Source organism: Hyalella azteca, unplaced genomic scaffold (assembly GCF_000764305.2).
Source record: "Hyalella azteca isolate HAZT.00-mixed unplaced genomic scaffold, Hazt_2.0.2 contig7054, whole genome shotgun sequence".
NCBI classification, from domain to species: Eukaryota; Metazoa; Arthropoda; class Malacostraca; order Amphipoda; family Hyalellidae; genus Hyalella; species Hyalella azteca.
The window spans coordinates 462131-484109 of NW_025937189.1; the positions used below are offsets into that span (position 1 = coordinate 462131).

At 39.3% G+C, this 21979-nt stretch overlaps 1 protein-coding gene across 1 annotated transcript in view; it reads right to left on the reverse strand.

Annotated features, from left to right (window-relative positions):
* Positions 1–5410: 5410 nt before the first annotated feature.
* Positions 5411–21979, reverse strand: part of LOC108668710 — a 69028-nt gene continuing 52459 nt past the window's right edge. Inside the window, exons 4-8 of the mRNA XM_047881107.1 lie at positions 12949–13703; positions 9908–10355; positions 8477–8667; positions 7504–7647; positions 5411–6778 (exon numbers count right to left, since the gene is read on the reverse strand). Coding sequence (XP_047737063.1) covers positions 6557–6778; positions 7504–7647; positions 8477–8667; positions 9908–10355; positions 12949–13703 — 1760 coding nt within the window. The 3' untranslated portion in view covers positions 5411–6556. The remainder of the gene's footprint in view (positions 6779–7503; positions 7648–8476; positions 8668–9907; positions 10356–12948; positions 13704–21979) is intronic.

Here is a 21979-nt window from a genome sequence, read left to right on the forward strand (position 1 = left end):
TAGCCTCATAATAACGCAATAGTTGAACTTTCGTTTTGAACAACGCAACATATTTTTAATGAGATTAGAACAATGCGAACAGAATAATGAGACATCATCATAACACAACTATTTCGAGCACAATATTTACACACATTTCTTATTAAATAATTATTATAATATGCAGAAGTTACCTTATTTTACATGTATGACTATACATACAAGTCCCAATGCCTGAATCAATACTTAAGGTTTCCGCGTTGAATGAACATAAGCCATGAGCAGAAAAAAAAATCATGCGTGTTCTTCAGTTCAACAATTGGTCTATTTAATAACTCGGGCACAGCACGAGCTCAAGAATTCCTATCGTATTTGTTCCTATCAACAATCAACGAAAAAACGAACGCATGTGAATGTTCTGAATTTCATTTAACAACATTCAAGAACTTTTCCAGCTAATAAAATACATTTTTTGACAATGCAGAATTAAAACTAAATTCGACAACTTTGCTCGGCATCTAGCGAAAACACTAAATCAAGCGAAATATTTATTTACAATTTTGTTAACCTGAAAAAAAGATGTAAGCCATGCATGTAAGCCCACAAAGCAAGCGACTAATCCAGCACATCTTACGGTTTTACAGAAAAAAATATCCTGACCAGATTCGAACACGCCCATTTCATTGGCTAGTGGCACCCAAGCATGTAATACATTTTCTGCTTTACCCACGTACATGCCGCATATAATTGAGGAGGTGTTGGAACTTTATTATATTAATCAGGCAGGTGAAGAGTGAAAGTTGTGTCGAAACGCGCAATTATTAACTTCAAAAGCATCCAATACATGCCCACACTCCCACAAAGATGATGAGAACCATTGAATTGTTTGAAAAAAATCGTGTTCAAGAAAAATTTGTAAGTTAAGGCACGTTCAAGATAGAGATTAATTGGTTGCCAGGTGTTTCTCCGAAATGTATTGAAAAAATCGGGCAATTTGAATGACAGAATAATTGTCATTCATCGTCACTGTAGAAAAAGAAGTCATCATTTTAGATCAACGCAGAATTCTATGGATGCAATAAAAAGCCAAAGCTTAAAAATATTCGCGGCAAAAACTTAATCATCATCAACTTCGCAGCCACGAGGTAACATCTCCCTTCATGTCCAAATTATATTTTCATTCGTGTCAAAAAGATGGACATAAAAACGAATCATATAAAGGCAGCTTAAAACTTCAAAGTGACCGAAACTTGCAAATTAAAGTTCCAATATTAAAATGTAATACCTGCTTAATTGAAATATGTAGGTAACCGGCCGAGCACCAGTCGTCATGCCGCTGAGCGTTCAAGTGTGCGGAAATTTTAGCGGCACTTACGAAGATTTCCATCATTACATTGTTTTCCAGAAAAAACATAGCTAGTATTTCAATAAAGTCTACGGACAAAGCCACAGCAAACGAGCGCTCGTAAGTTTTGAACTGCATACGCAACTTATCAGTGGTCCGTGAGAATCACAAATGATCCAATGTAAGATACACCGATGATTCCAAGTGAGTATATGAATTATTTCCATATCATTTGCACAGATGATTCGAAGTGAGATCCACAGATGATTTTAAAAAGATCCGCGGATGATTCAGAGTGTTATAAACAGGAAGATAAAAATACAAGCTATAAATGATTACGCTAAAATGAGTCAGAGATCAACTTAGGTGATCGGTAAATATCTTTTTTATTTTTCTTTTCTGCTTTAAATCAAATTTTTTCATTAACACTTCCATCGAAATCAGAGTCGTTTTACTTGAAAAATAATTTGCTTGGCATCACGGGCATGAAAGTTCAGATGAGTAAGAAATACCTGACATATGCATAATACAGGAGGTAACGTAGTAATTCTCCGGTCAGTACCACAATTTATGGCGTGTTAAGTCAATGCCAAAATACTTATTGATGCTAATCTGGATTACCAGGAGTCAGATAAGAAGATGGAGAGTGTCAAAAATATGCTCTCTTGTATATACTTCGAACAATCTAACGCACAAATTACATACGCAGCATGCTGATCCAGAAGGCAAGTGAAAAGAAACCAGGAAAAATAGCATAGCTGAAAGTGAACCTTTCGTTGTCCAAGTCGATATATAAATAATATTCACTGGAATTGGCTCTGGAAAATACGTAGCCTTATCTGAGTTTATCTGCTGTTCCTGATAATAATGACAGGGAATGTTTGCTCCAAAGAACACAGGCTCAACTCACCACGATAATGTATTCAGAGCATTATGATTCTTTCGAAGAGGTCATGTTAAATAGTAACAAATGCCGTGATAAATAAAACGAATATGGAACATGAGAGCAGAGAGGCGCTGGATCTTTAGTCGCTTCGAACGATTTTGGTCGCAGCAAAGTTGATTAAGTTATTAAGTAAGGATTTAATGTTAACGGGGTCACATTAGGGACACTAATTACTAACTTCAGCTGAATGAGACCATGGATTTACAAACGCACTTCAAGCTAACACTATAACTACATCAGGTGATTAAACAACACTTAAATTATGACGCCATATTAACAACAGGCCACACGTTACCACATTATATACAGTATACAGATTGTCTGTAAGTGAAACATTGTACAGACCAACGTGAGCAGCAACTGAATTATACCGTCAAACCGCCTAACTTTGACCCCTTTATGGAAATTTGCTCTCGCTGCAGTATCTCAGCCTACAATTTATCTCTTGGGATTAAATATTCCTCAATACACAATTGGCGAGAGTGGGAGAAAATTAATGTATAAAAACTTTTATTTGGTTACCAAATACTTTTTTTTTTAAACGATGAATACATGCTCCACAACTCGTATCCTAGCTGTCAGCGTTGAAAATGAACTAAGTATAAAATTAAAAGGAAAAAGTTGCCCTACGATTTTTTCCATGAAGCTGTGTAAAGTTAGTTTTATAAGTGGCCAAAGTTAGGCAGTATTGCGGTATTCTTAAATGATATCAGTAAAAATCATCATACACTTACGCGTACACTGTATTAAGTAGAAAAACATGGCCTCTCTCAACAATTAACAAGAATAAATATAACAGCAAGGCACTTATTGTCAGGAATGTAAAATTCGCTAAATTTTAGAGTATAGTAATTCTAAACGATAAAATTTAACATTTCTAGCGGGAAAATTTATTGCTTAGAGTCAACAGTCAGATTCAATAACGAATATAACATAATTTTACTATATTTTCGTGGAATTACACACGACTCGCATAACTGAACCAAATAATCGGTCGATTGAGCAATAATTTTGTATTTTATCGATAACTCCAATCATAATATAGGAGCTCCATTTTGACTAATAAATCGTGCTGGAAGAGATACATTCAAAATAAAATGAGCTATTCACTACTGCATAATAGAACACGGTAATAATTTTCCATAACCGTGATATTTTTCCGTTCGTCCGCGATACAGCGGAGGATTGCGAGTCTTCATGACGATGGCTCAATAGAGCGATAGAATAAACGGTAGATAGGATACCCAGACGCAACTCCATCACTCCAGATCCATCTTGATATGTTCGTTGCTCCCAACAATTATTCTCTCCATGCAGACAGAGGAAAACTCCTTATTTACTCCCGTTTACTGATGTCCGCATTATCGCTTCAAGTTTCAAGTTACAAAGGAGGCACAAAAAATTGCAGCGTGTTTCGGGCGTTCTGTTTTTTACGACTAAATCCTATTTCATAACTTAAACATTGCAAGTTTTATGGTCTAAAGTCACAAGTAGGATTCGCATCAAGCATTTACAGTTTAAATTTTAGCGATAATTAAAAAAATGGAAAGCTAAGGCACTCTTACTGAATAACTTATTAACAAATTAAGGCTACTTAAGCAAGGCACATGCTGCACACATGATATGGCTCCTGATCTTCACGACGATCAACGAGGTTAGCAGCATTAAACATAACCCTTAATTTATGATGCCATAAGGTTGAAATCACAATTTATCGAACGCAACATTCAATGGCCCGTTAGTTGTATTGCAGCCCAGGAAAAAACATTACTCTTATTCAACATAGTATTGTATCAATAGAAATAGCTGAAAACATTACTCTTATTCAACTCTTATTGTATCAGTAGAAACAGCTGACCGATTCAGGGTATTTATTTTTAAATGTTCCCCTGTACATAGAAGGCTGTATCTTTGTTCACGTTAAATATCGATAATCCAGAAAACAATAAGTTGAGATAAAATGCGAGGTAAACAAGTTGAATGACAATAGATTTATAATTTTATATCTGATTTTAGAATAACTGTGATGTGCCCCGCCATAACTAAATCATCATGAGGCCTTCATGTTGCATTCCTTCAACTTTTCTTAGTGTCGAACCTATCACGTCAGGTGGCAATTTTAAATATTTATAGATGAGTGACCTTATTCGCTCTCGTTTTTCAACTCAAAAGCAAAATAGTATTGCTACGAAAATTTAAGAAGCATTTAAACCATAAAATTTTTCGAAACAAAGTAAAGTAACTCTTGAAGTTATCTAAACATTGCTCGGAATATTGTGCCATAGTCCCAAATACAAACCCTGAACTCCAGAAACCCAAAATCCCCAGAAAATCTGGAGTATGAATTCGATATTGCGCTCGAACAGGGAATTTAACCAATTAGAGCTTAAATCTGAATGAAACCTTCAAAGAAATAATTTGATATTCCACAAGCGAGTATAAATGTCTAACTATAGCAAATAAACAGAGTACCAGCATTGTCATAAAATTTTCGATGCATACATTCGTTACATTTACATATTCAAGATAATCTTTGATTTTCAAGAATGTCTGTCTGTTTGAGGTGTGTCAAATGTTAGAAGCTTTCAAGACTGCCAGTGCAACACTGGCAGTCTGCGCTAGAAAAGCGCTAGAGAAGAGCCATTTTGTTTATTTAGAAGTGGCGCGGTAAGATTGTATCTGCGCTGTCATGCTTGTGCGTGGTGCGCCGCTAATAAAAATACCATTCCTCCAAGCGAGACGTCGCTCATCAAAACGACCAACGACTCGTTACTTTGCCACGCAGGCGGGTCGCCTGCCGAAGACCACCACTGCCCTGGATGTAATGGACCATCATGATTCCTGCCTTCCGGAACGTAGCCTTCAACACTTCAAGCCGTCCGTATCTAGGCCGTGCGTCGAACCAGCCCTCGGTCGAACGGCCACTTGTCGAAGGACGATAAATTTTGGAACAGAACTACGCTTTCTAAAACATAACCTCAGATGCGGTGAACGTAAAATTACGTAATTTAACGATACTCGGAAGTCATATTCGATCCGCGGTCTGGTGTTGCACGGCTGGTGGTGGTCAAGGCCGGAAGAGGACAAAGCTGAGTGGTGCACGGCTGGTTGGTGGATGTCCGGAGAGATCCAAGGCGTTCAATTCAGGGCTTATTGGTGCACAAAATTGGTGGTGCACGGCTGCGCTCCCCACGCAGGCTTTATCCTGCTGCACCGAGCTAACCTGCCAAGCCGGGTTAACCTGGGTCAGTGCCAACCCAATTCACTCGGTATTTAATTTAGGAATCTATGCATCAACGAAGCGATGTTACATTGCCGGTTCCATGCGATGCTCTGTGTTATCAACCCACATGAATGTTTGGTACTTAACATTGTTGGAATGATAAAACATTGTTATTGAAGCAAGTGGGTTTCATCTGCAGCTTCGCAACAAAATTTTTCAACGAATTCACACATATTTGTACGTAACGAGTTCGTCCTACCAAATATCATTTTATCCGTCGATAACCAGTATTTTGGTTCAAGTCTTGAATTAGAAGGCAAGCTCAACATGATCATACATGATCCTACACGGAGCATGTAGCATTGTCCGCATTCTCAAGTCACTCATCATAGTGTTGGCAATAAGACAAAGTTTTCCTATTTTTATCAGAAATCTCCCTCTGAGAAATTCTGTACAGAACCTAAATTTATAGGAGTAATGCAAATTAGCGACAAACAATCGATGAGATTCCAAAAGAAAAGATTGCGAAGAAATATGAGCTGAATGAAAAAGATCAAAACAAGATGATTGCAAAAATTAAATTCCGAAAATAACACATATTCACGATTTGTAGCGTAAATCACATGTCCGTTAAAAATTTAACACGAGAACAGCGGATTAGTCTCATTACGAATGAAAGAACCTGAAAATTTCCTGGAACATCATGCGATAGAAAATTCTAGTTTGAAATAAATGAGATGTTGATTGTTTTTGCACAACAATTAAAAAACACGGGTAACGAGCGTCCACAATAGGCACGTAATGGTCAATCCGATTAATGCTGCGTTGTACTAGGCGAGAAACATCGGTTTCCTTGAACATGACTGCCGGCGATTAAAAGATGATGTTTCCTTGAATATGATTGCCGACGATTAAAGGATGATGTTTCCTTGAATATGACTGCCGACGATTAAAGGATGATGTTTCCTTGAACATGACTGCCGACGATTAAAGGATGATGTTTCCTTGAATATGACTGCCGACGATTAAAGGATGATGTTTCCTTGAACATGACTCCCAACGATTACAGGATCGTCGCCAGAGGCGTGGCTCGCGAGACATGTTTCTCCTGCTTGGCGACGGTGTCCTGCAACGCGCGCAGTTCTGTCGACAGCCGCGCGTTCGCTGACGCCAGCGAGTCCAGCCGTCGACGGTAGCGTCTGTTCTCTTCCGCGAGATCGTCGACTCGCCGCTCGAGCTGGTCTACGTACTCCTTCTTCTTGCGCCGCGACTCCTGCGCTGAGATCTGCAACACAACACGAACGTTAGGAATTATTTCGTGGATCGCTTCTTCTCACCGATCGTCACGAGAAATCTTCGAAATTCGAAAAGATGGCAAGAATCCGTTAAATGACATCTCCCTTGCCACTCCGCCACCTCGAATACAATTTTAGATCCAGTTAGCTCCCAGACACGAGGAGGAAGATGAATCTATAATTAAAAACCTAGGAAATTCTCTTAATCAGCTACATCGCAAGCCAAACATGACTGTCTGTTTGAAACTTTTTAACGAAAGAAAATAAAACGCAGATCCATTGATACATTTACACAAGCCAATATAGAATTAGTTACGAGTCGATCACACTCGGAGCCACTCGAGAACACTCATCGCTGCACTTCTCAGCGCCTACGTTGTATTTTATTTTGTTTTATCGAATGTAAGTGAATGAGCATTTGGGTTATTATCCTTATGACCAGGACAGTAAAGTTCCTATAAAAATATAGCGACTGGCAGTGGATGCGATCAACAATTTGCAAATATTTGTTATTTTCATAACCTCTCATTAATTTCTATGATGCTGAACATATTTCGCAGACTTCTCCGAAACGCTTTTTTACAACAAAAAAAAAGTGAAAACAATTTTATCTAATCTAATATCTATAGAATGAATGTAATGGAACATTGATCATCTAATAAATATTAATAATTTTTTTAGATTAAATTCATTAGATTTATGTAAAAGTCCTAACCTTGTTTTTAATTTTCCTGCGTATTTTTTTGAGTGACTTTTCCTCAGCTTTGGTAAGAGGAAGCTTGGTCGGTACAGGGTAGCCCTCCGACACCAGGGTGCGCTTCTCTTCCTCCGTCAGCTGCAGTACACCCGTCGCACCTTTCTGCACAGGCAGGCAGCAAAATAATCTCAAGTGGCTCTTGGAAGACATTAACTCCAGTATGTTACATACCAACTGATTTTCTGAACAATTTTTTGTATTTCTTGATGCTTGAAATTCGGCTTTTGATGGGAGGTTAAAAAAAATAGAAAATGAAACAAAACCTCCAATTGAATGGAAATGAACGTAAAAATGCTGTTATTGTGTGCGAATTTACCGCGCGGTCGTTAAAAGCTTAATCAATTGGCGCATTACGTCTGAAGTAGGAAAATAAAGGCAAATTATTTGCCTACCAAGATGATCAGCTCTAAGTTTAAAAGATAGGACAATAGTTAAGTAATTACGAAAATAATTTTGAGATAAAACATGTGAAGTGGTTATTTTGCAACAGAAAACCAAAACAATAATAATATTAAAAGTTTAATAGCATTACTGAACAGTAAAATAATTTCGGGAAGAGAAACTCACACACATTGAAACTCTTACATGAACCACCCGAGTACTGATGATGATGATTCGCAGTACTGATCTTAACTCTGAGGCTCTACCGAAATTTTGAGTACTTACTGCAACCCTGAGTACATATTTTATCCCCGAGTAAATCTTAACCCAGAATAATTATCTTAACCTTGAGTCCAGTATCTTAATCCTTGAGTAAGTATCTTAACCCTGAGTAATTTAATTATCTTGGCCCTGAATACATATCGCCTCCCTGATCTCCAACACACCCACCGGTTGCGAGGATATGAGCGGGGTGTATCTTATAACCCCGAGTAATTTAATTATCTCGATCCTGAATACATATTGCATCCCTGATCTCTATCACACCCACCGGTTGCGAGGATATGAGCGGGGTGTGTATGGGGTGTCGTACACCAGAGGTGTGGCGGGAGTTGGAGCGTCTGGGGCTGCAGAGATGAGGCGCTAGAGTCTCGTAGAGCGGCGGGCAGCGCTCGGGGGAGAGGCCGCTGCTGTCGCTGTCGCTGCTGCTGTAGGAGGGCGGCGTCAGCGGCAGGCTGAAGCCTGGGCCAGAGAGCGAAGGTAATTTATTATAAATTAATTCAATTCATCGATTATAAATGTTTTATGAAGCCTGGGCCAGAGGGCGAAGGTAATTTATAAGAAATTCATTGAATTCATCAATTATAATTATTTTATGAAGCCTGGGCCAGAGGGCGAAGATAATTTATTACAGATTAATTCAATTCATCGATTATAAATGTTTTATTTAGTCTTATTAGCGCATTTTCTCATATATGAAAAAATGCACTATTGTGCTCGCCATGTTCGTCTGTCCGTCCGTCCGTAACTTCACGTTTTTGTCGACGAGAAAATACGCTCTCTGTCACTCACTGCAGTGGGTACTGAATTATATTTTTTTTGTAGACGTGTTTGTCGGTAACCTCGAAATCTGATAGTGACTATCAATAGATATAATAATTTAACTGGGCTTGGGATGGATTACTGTGCCGAAGTCATGCTTTTTGAATGTCATTGGGATTGCAAATTTTGGTTAATTAAGGGTTTTCACGAATCGTCATTCATTCTTTCATTTTCGAGGGCTCTCATTCTTCATGACCATGGAAAAACTTCCATAATTATGTTATAGCGTTTCATCACATTTGTTCTCTATACGAAGAAAAAGAAGCTAGTATGAGTAATAGACATAAATAATCAAGAGGAAGCTATCCTCCCAAGATCTGTATCTAGGTCAGGCTTCCAGAAATGAGCACAGATCTCGCGTTATCTCTAAGACCAGACTCACGCTCCTCGTATTTCAGGGTCCAAGATAAGCGCCCGTCTCTGTGTTGGGCTCGATACTTGAGAGGCAATATATAAGGCACTGAGCGCACCTAAACGTATTAATTCAAACGCTTTTAGTCACATCAGAAAATTAAGAGGCAGGCTCAGGTAACGTACAGGGCAAGTTGCACAAACGTTCTTGATTTAAACAAATCAGTTGCTCCCGAATATCATTTAAGCGTTCCTTTGAAAACTTTGAAGGGGATATGAACACAAAACTAAGAATGGCGATTAAAATTACAAAACAGAGAAGAGAAGCTTACCCACTGAGTCTCAACGATATTACGTTGTGAAACATATGACATATACTAGAATATAGCACAACGTTCACATGACACATCAGTCTTCAGTTTAGAAGCAATTAATGAACGGCATCATAAAGAGTTCATGCAATATTTATTCTTCTAAAGAGTATCCTGATCGTGATGTGTACTGATCAGAGTATCCCACTCAGACTCACCTGAAGCGGAAGAAGAATGAGGTCGGATTGACTTGACGTTAAAAAAGTTCAAATCAACATCGCCGCACATCGATACGTTTGAATCCACCTCGAGTCGCGGTCGTTCGAAAGTTTCAGCGTTATTTCTGTTTTCAGTGGAACCCTCCAGTCCTGTCACAGGCACACGGTTAAGGCTCGAACTGCATTGCTGGACTTTTAATAAGTTATCTTTAATGGAAGGAGATTTTGGCACAGTAGATGGCTTCACGGATAAAGCCATCGAAACGTTTATTTTGTGTCTGGTGTCGAATGCTGTCCTCGATAAGGAAGAGGCTGATGTTCTAGAAGACGAAGATGGCACAGTTGATGAGGTCAAAGTTGGTCCTCCACACCGAATCATGTGCGATGCCGAAGAAGACGATGAGTTGTTCGAACTCGAAGAAGGTACAATTATCTGCCGATGAACCACCTGAAACGAAAAAATTAAGTTTGTAGATCTGATGAGAGGATATATCAATTTTTAACTATAGCATGCAAATGTTGGTAAATTTAGCGCAAATTTGATGTAAAAATTCAACGGTTATTTTGTTGGCACTTGAACAGTGAGCTTAATTCACACAGCTGAGCAAAAACTTTTACGCAACCACGTGCTATTTCTGAATATTGTCAGTTATTTTGAGTTGTTTAGAAGAAGAACGCGCGTCAATTTGATAAAAAAAATTAGTGAGCTTGCTAAATTTCATATTTATATCCAAGCGTTTGAATTCAACAATTTAATTTGGAGCACAGACTTGCTTTATAAACATAATTGCAGACAAGATGTAAACAAAGATGAAAACAATTATGATTGACATGCGTTTGAGATGAGTATGAGAGGGCCTTTACCTGAAACTGACTAGTGACCAAAAAAAGGAACCTTCATTACTAAACTGTAAATAGCATTATACCTAATGCTCGAAAATCGTCATCTTCCAAAAAAATGGAGTTACCGAACATTTACGCCGCCGAAACATGAAAATATTATATATAATATAATATTTTCATATATATATTATTAAATTTAATATTTTTTTATATATAATATAAACGTAAAATGTGCATCAAACTTTTCGGACATGACATAATTTCGGTAGAGTTTGAACAATAATTTAAACTCCATCAGGAAAGAATAAAAAGCTAAAATGTCACATAAGATAGGCATAGAATAATTTTTTCTTGCATTGTAAGAAAAAATATTACTCAAAGTCTCGATTATTTTAGTAGCATCAAATTGACGTGTTTTAAATTGGTCGCGAAACCAGTTTGAAAAAGTATGGTCGCCAGGCAAAGCCTGCATGGGTGGCCGGACCACTCCGGCTCCCCGCCAGTGAACAGGTACAGGCAGTGAGCTTATCTCGCTTCCAACAACTCAATTCGATGTCATTTAGCAAAGCTTATCAGGTTAACATGGCGATCTTATGGGGCAACTCGTGATAGATTGATAAACTTCGGTGACTGCATCGCGCCACACGTAGCTTCACAAACAGCGGGTTTTTCAAGCTTGTTTGCAGTTGAACTTCAAGCAAGACTTTGAGCGTCGATGTAACATAGATTAAATCAATTATTTCGATTGAAAAAAGGCTAAGTTTGAAGTTGAAGTATCTCTCCATCCGTCTGTCCCGCACCATTCGAATTTATCCAGTATATTTACTCAATACACTTAAGAAGCCGTAAGACGTCTATCAAAACAAATAAAAAAATTCCCGCAGGAGGATTCTTATACCAAGCCAATTTCGTAGGTAAAATTCAATTTACTATCACCTGTTTTTGGGCCTGTGAGAACAAAATTGGAGAGCCAGGCATGGTAACTAAGGTTCGTCGTGCGTCATACGTGCCCTCTGTAGTATAACGAAACAATATATCTCCCTTTCAAAGGGATTAAACACATGGATAAAATCCAGAATCAAAATATTTATCTATTGGCTCAGAACTTGTAGTGAAGCTAAAGCTTCATTTGAAAATACATATAAATTACTTCATGTGCAACGATTCGTTTCTACTTTGATTGCTTGCAAAAAGTGAATGAATCAAAGGCACAGAACAAATTTTTATTTATCATAAAATTAAGAAGACCAGGATTTAAATTTTAGATTCTAGCTTTTTAGACGCTAGGAAAGGTTGGTCAATGTTGACATAGCTGTTCGCGCCTGGGAGGCGGCAGAGCGCTGGTGGTAGCCGGTTCGGAACATTTAAAGAAGCTGTCGTCAAGATAATTGAACTGTTGAGTCGGTATCCAACGATAAGGTTTCTCGGATCAATGGCTCAATTAAGTGACTGAAGAACACGACAACAATAGTTGGGTACTTTCGGCAGGCTTCAGATAATGCTTTGATAGCTTACTTATCCAGTAGTCGTCTGATAACACCTGATAGCTTACTTAATCAACCGCAGAGCTGGACCCCAACCAAGCGCGTTGCTTTGTATCGACAACGACTGCATCTCTTCATGATTTAAAGTCACATTATAGGCAATTTTTTGTAAACCAAATGGACCATCAGAGTGAAACTGCAAGACATATCCAGCATTCGATCAGGAACGCGAGAATGGCAATTTTCTCTATGGACTTTTTTTTACAGATTTTTGCGGATTTTAATGGCATGTAATACAGCTTTGAATGAGTTTCAAAGAAAACTGGTGAAATATTCTTTGACAAACGAGCTAAGCAGCGCCGCAGTGCGAGTCTAAATATTTCCACAGAAGCTCACTTCTCAGAGCCGAGTCGACCTAAACCGAAGTTCCGCACGCAATGTATCGACCACACATGCCCTATCAATAAACATAAGCCTTTAGTTTAATTACGATACGAACGAACAACAGCCGATCAAACTTTATCATAGAATAATTGACTTGACTGACAGCTTCATTAGCAAATTCATAAATAAATTTGAGGACAACACGTGAGAGACAAAATATAACATTTAAAAATTCAATATAGTTTAGTTGATGGGCTCAAGAGGCTCATATGGGACTAAAGTTCGGTATGACTATATATATAATGAAAAAAAGGGGACATTATTTCTCACCTTATTAGTTGATTCAATTTCGCTTCTGCTGAGAGTGTGAATACCGATTCTGTTGACAACTCCACAACGCTGCGAAGCCGAGGTGTTTAAATTTTCTTTTCTATACTTCGAAGCGAGCTGGTCACAAGCTCCTTTCACGTTATTATTCATTGTTAAAATTTCTTTTGGAGAAACAAGATGAACTGTTTTGATTTGTTTCTCCGGTTCTTTTGGCTTTTCAGATTCAGTAACATTCTTATAGGAAAAAGAAGATACGTCACTGAAAGCAGAGATGGTGCTTGAAGAACTCGCATCCGATTCAGTCGAGTCTGCAACAACAACTTCATTTTGGGGCACATCTAAGCCTAACAACATGCCAATGTCAATGGCGTTTTTGGAATTCCAAGAATGAGAGGAAAAACCACCATCGTAGTCACAAGTGTTGAGATCTTCGTTCACGGGCGGCTCATCATCACTATCGTCATCGGAATCGAAGCTTCTGTCGACATCGGTGTCCTCGTGGTCCAGATCCATACTAACGCTCTCACTTTTTAGCACAACAACATTTCCTTCATGGCCGTCCTCCCACGACGGCTTCGAATCTATAATATCTCGGAACGAAGGCGACGACGAAGAGAAGACCTTCGTCGCCGCTGAGTCAGAGGCCAAGGGTAAGGCCAAAGAAGGGCGTATATCTTCCAGAGGCCTTATGGTCGTAGGCTTCGGCGTCTCCACCTCCGTCATAGGGATGGCTGGGTAGCACTCGTTCTCGATATCTGTTGGTATAGTACGTACGTTGTGTGAGGCAAATACGTGATAACTCAATGGGATGGCAATGACTATGCTGCATGATAACTCAATGGGAGGACAATGACTATATTGCATGATAACTAAATGGGAGGACAATGACTATGCTGCATGATAACTCAATGGGAGGACAATGACTAGGCTACATGATAATTGATAACTCAATGGAAAGGTCGTGACTAGGCTGCATGATAAATCATTAGAAATTTCATTACTGGGCTCAATGATAGCTCGATATAATGTTCATGATTAGGCTGCATCATAACTAAATAGAAATTACATTGCTAAGCTGCGTCATAACTTAATTTGAAAGATTAAATACAAGAATACCCTGTTAGCTACCTCAATTAACCAGATCCCATATTGCCTTAATGAACGTTAATTAATTAAGCCTAAACTTCAGTCATCATCAATTACATCGCTGATGACAGAAGGAGATAACATTGTCATCTGAAGGACATGACTTTAAACAAGTTAATCAGCAGCGACCATCATTTCGCTTTGTCATTACAAACGACTATAGCACTGCAGGAATAATCGTTTAATGAATCGCACTGACAGCTTTAAAACAATGTAACCAGTTTTACGAGAAGCTTGGGAAATTATCCAGAAAATCTAATAAATAAGTAAAAGTAATAAGTAATCTAATAAGTATTCTACATCAGCAACATAAGATACGAGCGATTCTCTAGAAGATGTTCTCGTACCATCACGGATAAGCTCAGTCAAAGTGTTTACATTAAAGACATTAAAAGAATAATGTCAAAGACATTAAAAAGAATATCATAATAGTTCAATTTTTTAAATGATGCGTACAACGCAAGTCTTGAGCTACACAAAAGTATATTTATTGCATCGACGCGTTGAAATACTGCCGAAAGTGAAATTGTTTTTCAACCGACGGATGGTAACAATGGACAGAGAAATTAATGTAATGTGCGCTAACAGCCGTTCCGAAAGCATCAGCATATAATATACGGGGTTTCATTTCATTAATTTGAAGATTTTTAATAAAGCAGCAACCTATGAACTTTTAAGTATCCTGTACGACGGTAGAGCTTAAGGAAAAATGCCTTCTGAAACAACGAATTACCGAAATTAGTCCATCATTCATACGGCCTATAAATACGGTGATATCAGCGGTAACTGGATTGAAGTGATTGTCGAATCAAGTAGCTAAACAACTTGAACTTTTCAATGGTGAGACATTCCGACTAAAAAAGTCAGTCGATTAAATATGAATACAAACAGTTAATTATTAAAATATAAGTATCAAGAACTTGACATTTGAAATAAATATTGATATAATGGTCGGAGAAAAGGTTTTAGATCGTATTCATTTCAGAATTCAACTGGCAAAGACTTCCATCAGCGTAAATCATACGTAGGGGCTCCATAGAAAAAATTATTATCAACATCAAAAATGATGAACTAATTTTATTTTAGCACCGCATCGCCTATGAAGTGATGAATGTTTCATTTGCTTAAATATATCAGAGCCTCGTGGAGCACAAACTATGAAAAGTTAACACTAGTGTCCCATGATGTGTCCCGGTCCCAGACACTTCTTCTACGTGAACAAATAAATGTCAAAAATTAGTTGCAATGGAGACATCGAAACGTGAATATTATCAGGTTCTCATAGACACTTGTGCTGAAACCTGCAAGATGGGCATCGTGGTGTTTTGTATGATACGAATAGAATAAGTAAAATGTTTAGGCTGGAACTGAGCCTCGATCTGAGGTTTAATTTTTTCTAATTTCGAATAGATCGTTACCAACTTAGGCAAGTTTCAAAATTATTTTATAATAATACCCAACTCTTAACTAATATTTTACGAAGGTTTTAAATTAATGCATCTGGCCTGAATTCAACGTTTCACCGAGCGCGGCCGCTAAAACATAAGAATCACTAACATTCACGTCTCGTCATTATAAGTATAAGTATACAGGAGAAAATTAGTCTCTTGAAGTATACGAAAGAATATAAAAACTAAAACTAACGTTTAGAGCCGCAAAATATAAATGAAGATGCAGGAATGAGGCTGTGTTCAGCGGTGGGAGAGTTTAACACGCCTTGGGTAGCGATCTTGCTGCCATTCGCCTGCAGTTATCACGAACGGCAAGTAATTTTGTAAGCCACCTCATCGGGATGTAAATACAGCTGAGTCCGAGTACTCAAATGTGACTCATTTTGAATTAAAGGCTACAGATCCTGAAAATCGTACTGGGGATTATTTTGTCAGCTGTCACCATAACTAAAGAGGAAGAAGATCGTTTTTATAATCACCTTAATATAAGCATGCATTTTAAAATAAAAGTTGAATTGACAAAAATTCCAAGGAAGGATAAGTTTCGAAAATAAATAAAAATGAGAATGAAGTCAAAAATCGCAGAATAACCAAAGTTATTACTTCTCAACATATTTTTGAATAAATATGTAACTACTACTTCACACAAATAATTGGAGATTTGTTACACATGTGAATGCAAAAAAATCGCTCAGAGTTGCCCAAGTTAGCATAACTTGTTTGAATTCGCTTGCGTGAGCAGAGCACGCGTTTATCGGACCTCCAAATCAATTATAAAAGGAATAACAATATTAAGAAGGAAGAAATTAAAGTACATCCACCCACTTCACCCACTAAGTTCATACACCCACTTCACCCACTAAGTTCATGCATCCACTTCACCCACTAAGTTCATGCACCTACTTCACCCACTAAGTTCATGCACCCACTTCACCCACTAAGTTCATACACCCACTTCACACACAAAGTTCATGCACCCACTTCACCCACTAAGTTCATACACCCACTTCACCCACTAAGTTCATGCACCCACTTCACCCACTAAGTTCATACACCCACTTCACCCACAAAGTTCATGCACCCACTTCACCCACGAAGTTCATACACCCACTTCACCCTCGGCATTTATACACCCACTTCACCCTCGGCATTCATACACCCACTTCACCCACGAAGTGCATGCACCCACTTCATCCTCGACATTCATGCACCCACTTCACCCACTAAGTTCATGTACCTAACAGCCTTCATTCATAAGGCTCGGGCCTTATTATCTGAGACGTTATTTATCCGAACAAACTCGTGCGCCTGTCAAAGACCGTCATAATCTCAGGCATTATTGAGAAGAACAAACTCGAGCCGCCGTCATTGCACGGCACCAAAAAATACCAATAAAAACTCGCCGGTGTACCAGCCGGAGGATGGCACTGAGCTGCGCCTCGTGCAGCACGTCTTGTTTTATTGCGTGTCTCATTCGTCGATTGCGTTGAGTTTACTTCTTTAAATAAGTTGGATATAATCATTAATTGATTGAATGTCCAATAACAGCTCATGAGGCCCTAAAATACATTTATGAATCGCTACACCCGCGTAGGATACTGAGCCTTTAGAATATGGACAAAATGTCCGCCGTTTAAGGCTATTCGTATATTATGGTCGGCGGACAAAATGTCCGCCGTTTAAGGCTATTCGTATGTTATGGTCTAATAACAGCTTGAGATCGTGTCCATCCATGGCCACGCCAACGGTGGCACCATATGCAACCAAATCCTGATCGCTTTATTCTGTGCTAGAATTAGCATCTCGAATGCAGCAGGACATGACAGAAGGAATACTAACGACGATCAATGCCTTCATTGGCTCTAGAGCGCACATCAAGATCCTTAAATTTACAATTTTAGTACTTTAGCGTGTCTTCTTACAGCCCAAATTCTGTAAATCACATTTTTAACTCATTTGAAATTAAATGAAGGAGTGATTTAAATGCAAGTTAATTTGTAACAAAGTTGCGCCACAATTTCGTTATTACTTAGTTTCACCAGTGTTTTATCGTTCCTTAGCTTGGCTTTGAATAGAAAAATAAATATTCGTTGATGTAAAAATTATTTCGTTTAGTCGGGTCTCATATAAAAATGGGCGACATAAATAAAGCATTGGTTATGTATCACCTCTCGTCCAAATATTTATGAAATAAAAGATTTATTGGCCATTTGATGACGCAAAGATTACAGTCAATTTTCAACATATTTGTAAAATGAATCTAAAATTCTACACTAATAACTTAGAACAACATCAGAAAACACTTGTGCTTAGATATTGAAACTAGGGCGGAATAAATTATGTTCCTGACATGTCGGGCTGAGCTGTATGATGAACTATGAAGTAGCAGGCGCATGTCATAACCTCTATGAAGTAGCAGGAGCATGTCATAACCATCTGGCACCTCTCGGCGAGTGTAACACTCGGCCCTTGTTATGGAAGTCAGAAGCTGCCAAGGGAGCTTGTGCCCTTAATCCATCACTTGGGATCTGCGCAAGATAATTATCACAAAAAGTGGCATCACACCTCTGGAATACTCATCGATGGCGGCACCCTTCTTGCGCACGCAGAGGATAACAAACTCAGTCCGCTGGGGAATGTGACTTGAGAATATGCCCAATATGTTGGCTTCAAGCTTGGACAAAACGGCATTACATCCCACAATGAAGCAGCAAATTTGATAAGAAGTTTATACATTACGATTATTCTCATTGTTTCCATGATTAACACAACAAATTAATTCATGCACGAATAAACATGCGCCAACCATTGGTTCAAACAGTACACAAAAAATTTCCATCTAGAGTCGTATATGAGCTTGTCCGAGCAGTAAATTATTAGACAAATTAGCAAGATCGATCTGTCAATTTTCAGTCAAATTAGCCAGGTTTAGTTGTGAATTGTTGGAAATATTAGCCAAATCAGGCCGTGACTTGGTGGACAAATTAGCCAGATCGAACTGTTGAGCTGTGGTCACAGTTCCACACCGGACCTGCGAACAACGATGCGAAGCGTACGAGCTGAACGGTAAAGGCCGGGTCGGTTCATGAGAGATTTTAAGTGTTTAATAACAGTCATGGAGTTTAATGTCTGCGGTTATTGGGCCCTCACATCTTTTGAACATCGTCTCCCCAACTGATGGTCTCCATAACTAGGTGATGACTTGGACTAGCAGCCAAATAATATGAATCTTTAGTCTAGTAAATCAACTTGTGAACTATCATTATAGCCAAGGAAAAACAGTCTAGTCCAAGTCTCCCATGTAATTAGGTTAATTGTAATGAAGTTTTAAATGTTCAAGCAACTTCCGTAGGGAATATGTATATCGTGACATTATTTTGTTGGCGCATGACAGCCTAATCTTGTAGATAAAGTATATTCGAAGATAATGCGTATTAATCCAAATCTTGAGATACCCACCACGTGTTCGCATGTGAGCTACTTGACGGCATTACAGAAGCGATCTCTACTGCCATTACCTGATCGTTAAAGTCCGTCACCTGGACGTCCTATAATCATTTATGATGAAACCACAACAAGAATGTGGGTGGTTGTCAAATTCCTACGGTGTTTGGAAGTGGAATCTAGCAGCCATCTATCAGTAAGTACCGATGACGTGGTGTCAGAACAACAATTTATCATGCAGACCAAGCCGCCGCCGATGGTTTGGATAGGCTCTAATCTTTGTGCGGCACGCAACCTGCCCAAAAATGCGGACAATCGCGGCGAGAAAAGTGACGAAATTGCTACCTTGTCAGTAGCTGTTGGATCAGGAAGCAATAGATGTAGCGCCGAACTCGCTAAATTGTTTTCTAACTGAAGACCGCGTACATTGGTAAAGATCTTCCAAGAACTTTTGATCAAGACCGCGATAACAATTATTTTTACAGATAAACTGAGCAATATTTTACAAGAAAAATAATACCGGCAGATGAAATATGATAAAAGAATCGCTATAAAATATAAGATACATTTTTAGTTCGACGGAAGAATATGGGAATGAACAATTTTGTAAGAGAACTTAATGCTTAATCGAGTATTGTCAAGTTCCGCACAATAATTCCTGACGGAACTTATAATGAAGCCTATTGAATTCTGATTACTTTTTCCACGATTACAGCATTCGTTCATTTTATAAAAAATGTTGTTTTTAAAAAATCCGGCTCGAGAAGCAGTGCCTAAAAAATTTGTCAAAAAAAAAGTTTATACTATAAACATCATATCACTCGGGCATTCTTGCAAATATTATAGTTTAGACTTTAGAACTTGTGGAATCAGGATAAAAACTTCTAAAGGAAGCAAGGATAGATTGATAAGCCTATTTTCTTGTATAGTGCGCCCAATTACCAGCGTTCCGATGAGCAAATGCAGAAATTTCGGCGCTGATGTTTTATTCGCATGGTAATTTCTACGAAAGAAAAATCAAATTATGAATATAGAAATTCTTGCCTTGATTTCAAACTCGTAATATTCAAGCAAAAATTACTTCTTTCCAGAATTGTAAGAGATGTAGAACAAATGCGAGAGGTAGATCAACAAATTTCAAGCAATAACGTAGAAATTACAAGCGTTTCTTCGGCGAGTAGTTCACTAACTATCTCTTCGGAGAACAAACTATTACAGAGCGCACATCCATAAATAATTTCATAGGTCCAGCAAGCAATGAATAGTTACTCAACAGACAAAGGTTTAGGCTTATGCACCACTAAGCGCCGCCAGGGTGCGGTATGCCGAGGCAGGAGCCAACCACATTCATTTATCGCGTCCCTAAGCGACGTCGACGGCGCCGTTTAATCGCTAGTGAAGCGCTCGCTTCATTTCGTTTGTGGCGCTGAGTGCCGCAATGTGCAGCTGTCACTACCTCATTTGTTAATGAGTTCATAGGAACAATATTTGAAGAAGCGTGCCTTCAGGTCCCTGCCTCGCAGCATGGAGGACAGTAAATCACATGATAATTGGCAACCGAGACGACTGCTGAGTCACCTGCTGCTCTGCTATTGGCAACTAAACTAATCTTTAGTGTGCTTTGCCAGGACAATATAAAACTGATTCACATTTCTCGCGTGAACAGCCGGATGTCAGATTACTTATGCAAGAAGCTAACAATGGGAATAATTTCTAACGGCAATATCTGAGTAGTAGCCAGGGAAAAAGTTTGTAATATCAACTGTTGTAATTTGGAATGCTTAGCAACATAGCACAGGATTAAAAGGATTAATGATAAGCCAAATACCTGGCTGCCCAGCAAAGCCACGCTGCCCAGCACAGCCACACTGCCCAGCACAGCCACGCTGCCTAGCACTGCCACGCTGCCCAGCACAGCCACGCTGCCTAGCACTGCCACGCTGCCCAGCACAGCCACGCTGCCACGCTGCCCAGCACAGCCACGCTGTCCAGCACTGCCACGCTGCCCAGCACAGCCACGCTGCCCAGCACAGCCACGCTGCCCAGCACTGCCGCGCTGCCCAGCACAGCCACGCTGCCTAGCACAGCCACGCTGCCCAGCACAACCAAACTGCCCAGCACAGCCACGCTGCCCAGCACAACCAAACTGCCCAGCACAGCCACGCTGCCCAGCAGGGTGAGCTACGTCTCATATTGTCCAGCTAAGCGACGTAGGAGAGCAGCGGCACAGAGGCCCCGGCGCGGTGGTGCTAATGCAGCTTTCATGTCAGACAGCAACTCGCTACAGGACGCCACTCATGAGGTGGACACGTGCTATGATTCTTCAAGTAAGGTCAACAAATTTGTTCTTTATCATCTATATATCGCTTTGTAATCAGTACATCCGGCATTAAAATAATTGAAATAAATATTATTCCTGCTTTGAACTAGTGATTTTCCAGTTCCTCGCAAATCCTTACAGTAGGCGCGTGTTTTTAAATGCATAAATATTTTCATTAAGTAAAATACTCCCTAGCTTTACCACCAGATACCGGCGGCACCAGTACCACATCTCGAAATAAACTTAGTGTTGTGGAATTAATTGCAAGGAATGTCCGAGGCAGCAATTTGAATTTTGCGCAACTTCCTAAAAGAGTCAATGAATGTCCTTTCAAGGCATATTTTCCTGCTATGGAAAGCCAGAGCCACCTTATTGCGATGGGGATGCAAGAGAGTATTTTTGCTGAGCCTGCGGACCAAAGATCACCAGCGACTGCCATATCTCAGCCTCACTATAACCCAGTGAATGGCAACGCCGAGTGATAGCTTCTTGAGTGAGTCTTCTCGGTCCTCGACAGCTTCTTTTGTGCAGCAAGTAACGAGCTGCTGCGTCTCAATAGCAGCTGATGTCTCACGAGATAAAGCCAGACTTGCGCATGGAAAACTTCGCATCAGGCATAATCCACTCACAAGCCCCCTAGTATAGCCAATGTGTCCTACAATAATCATGA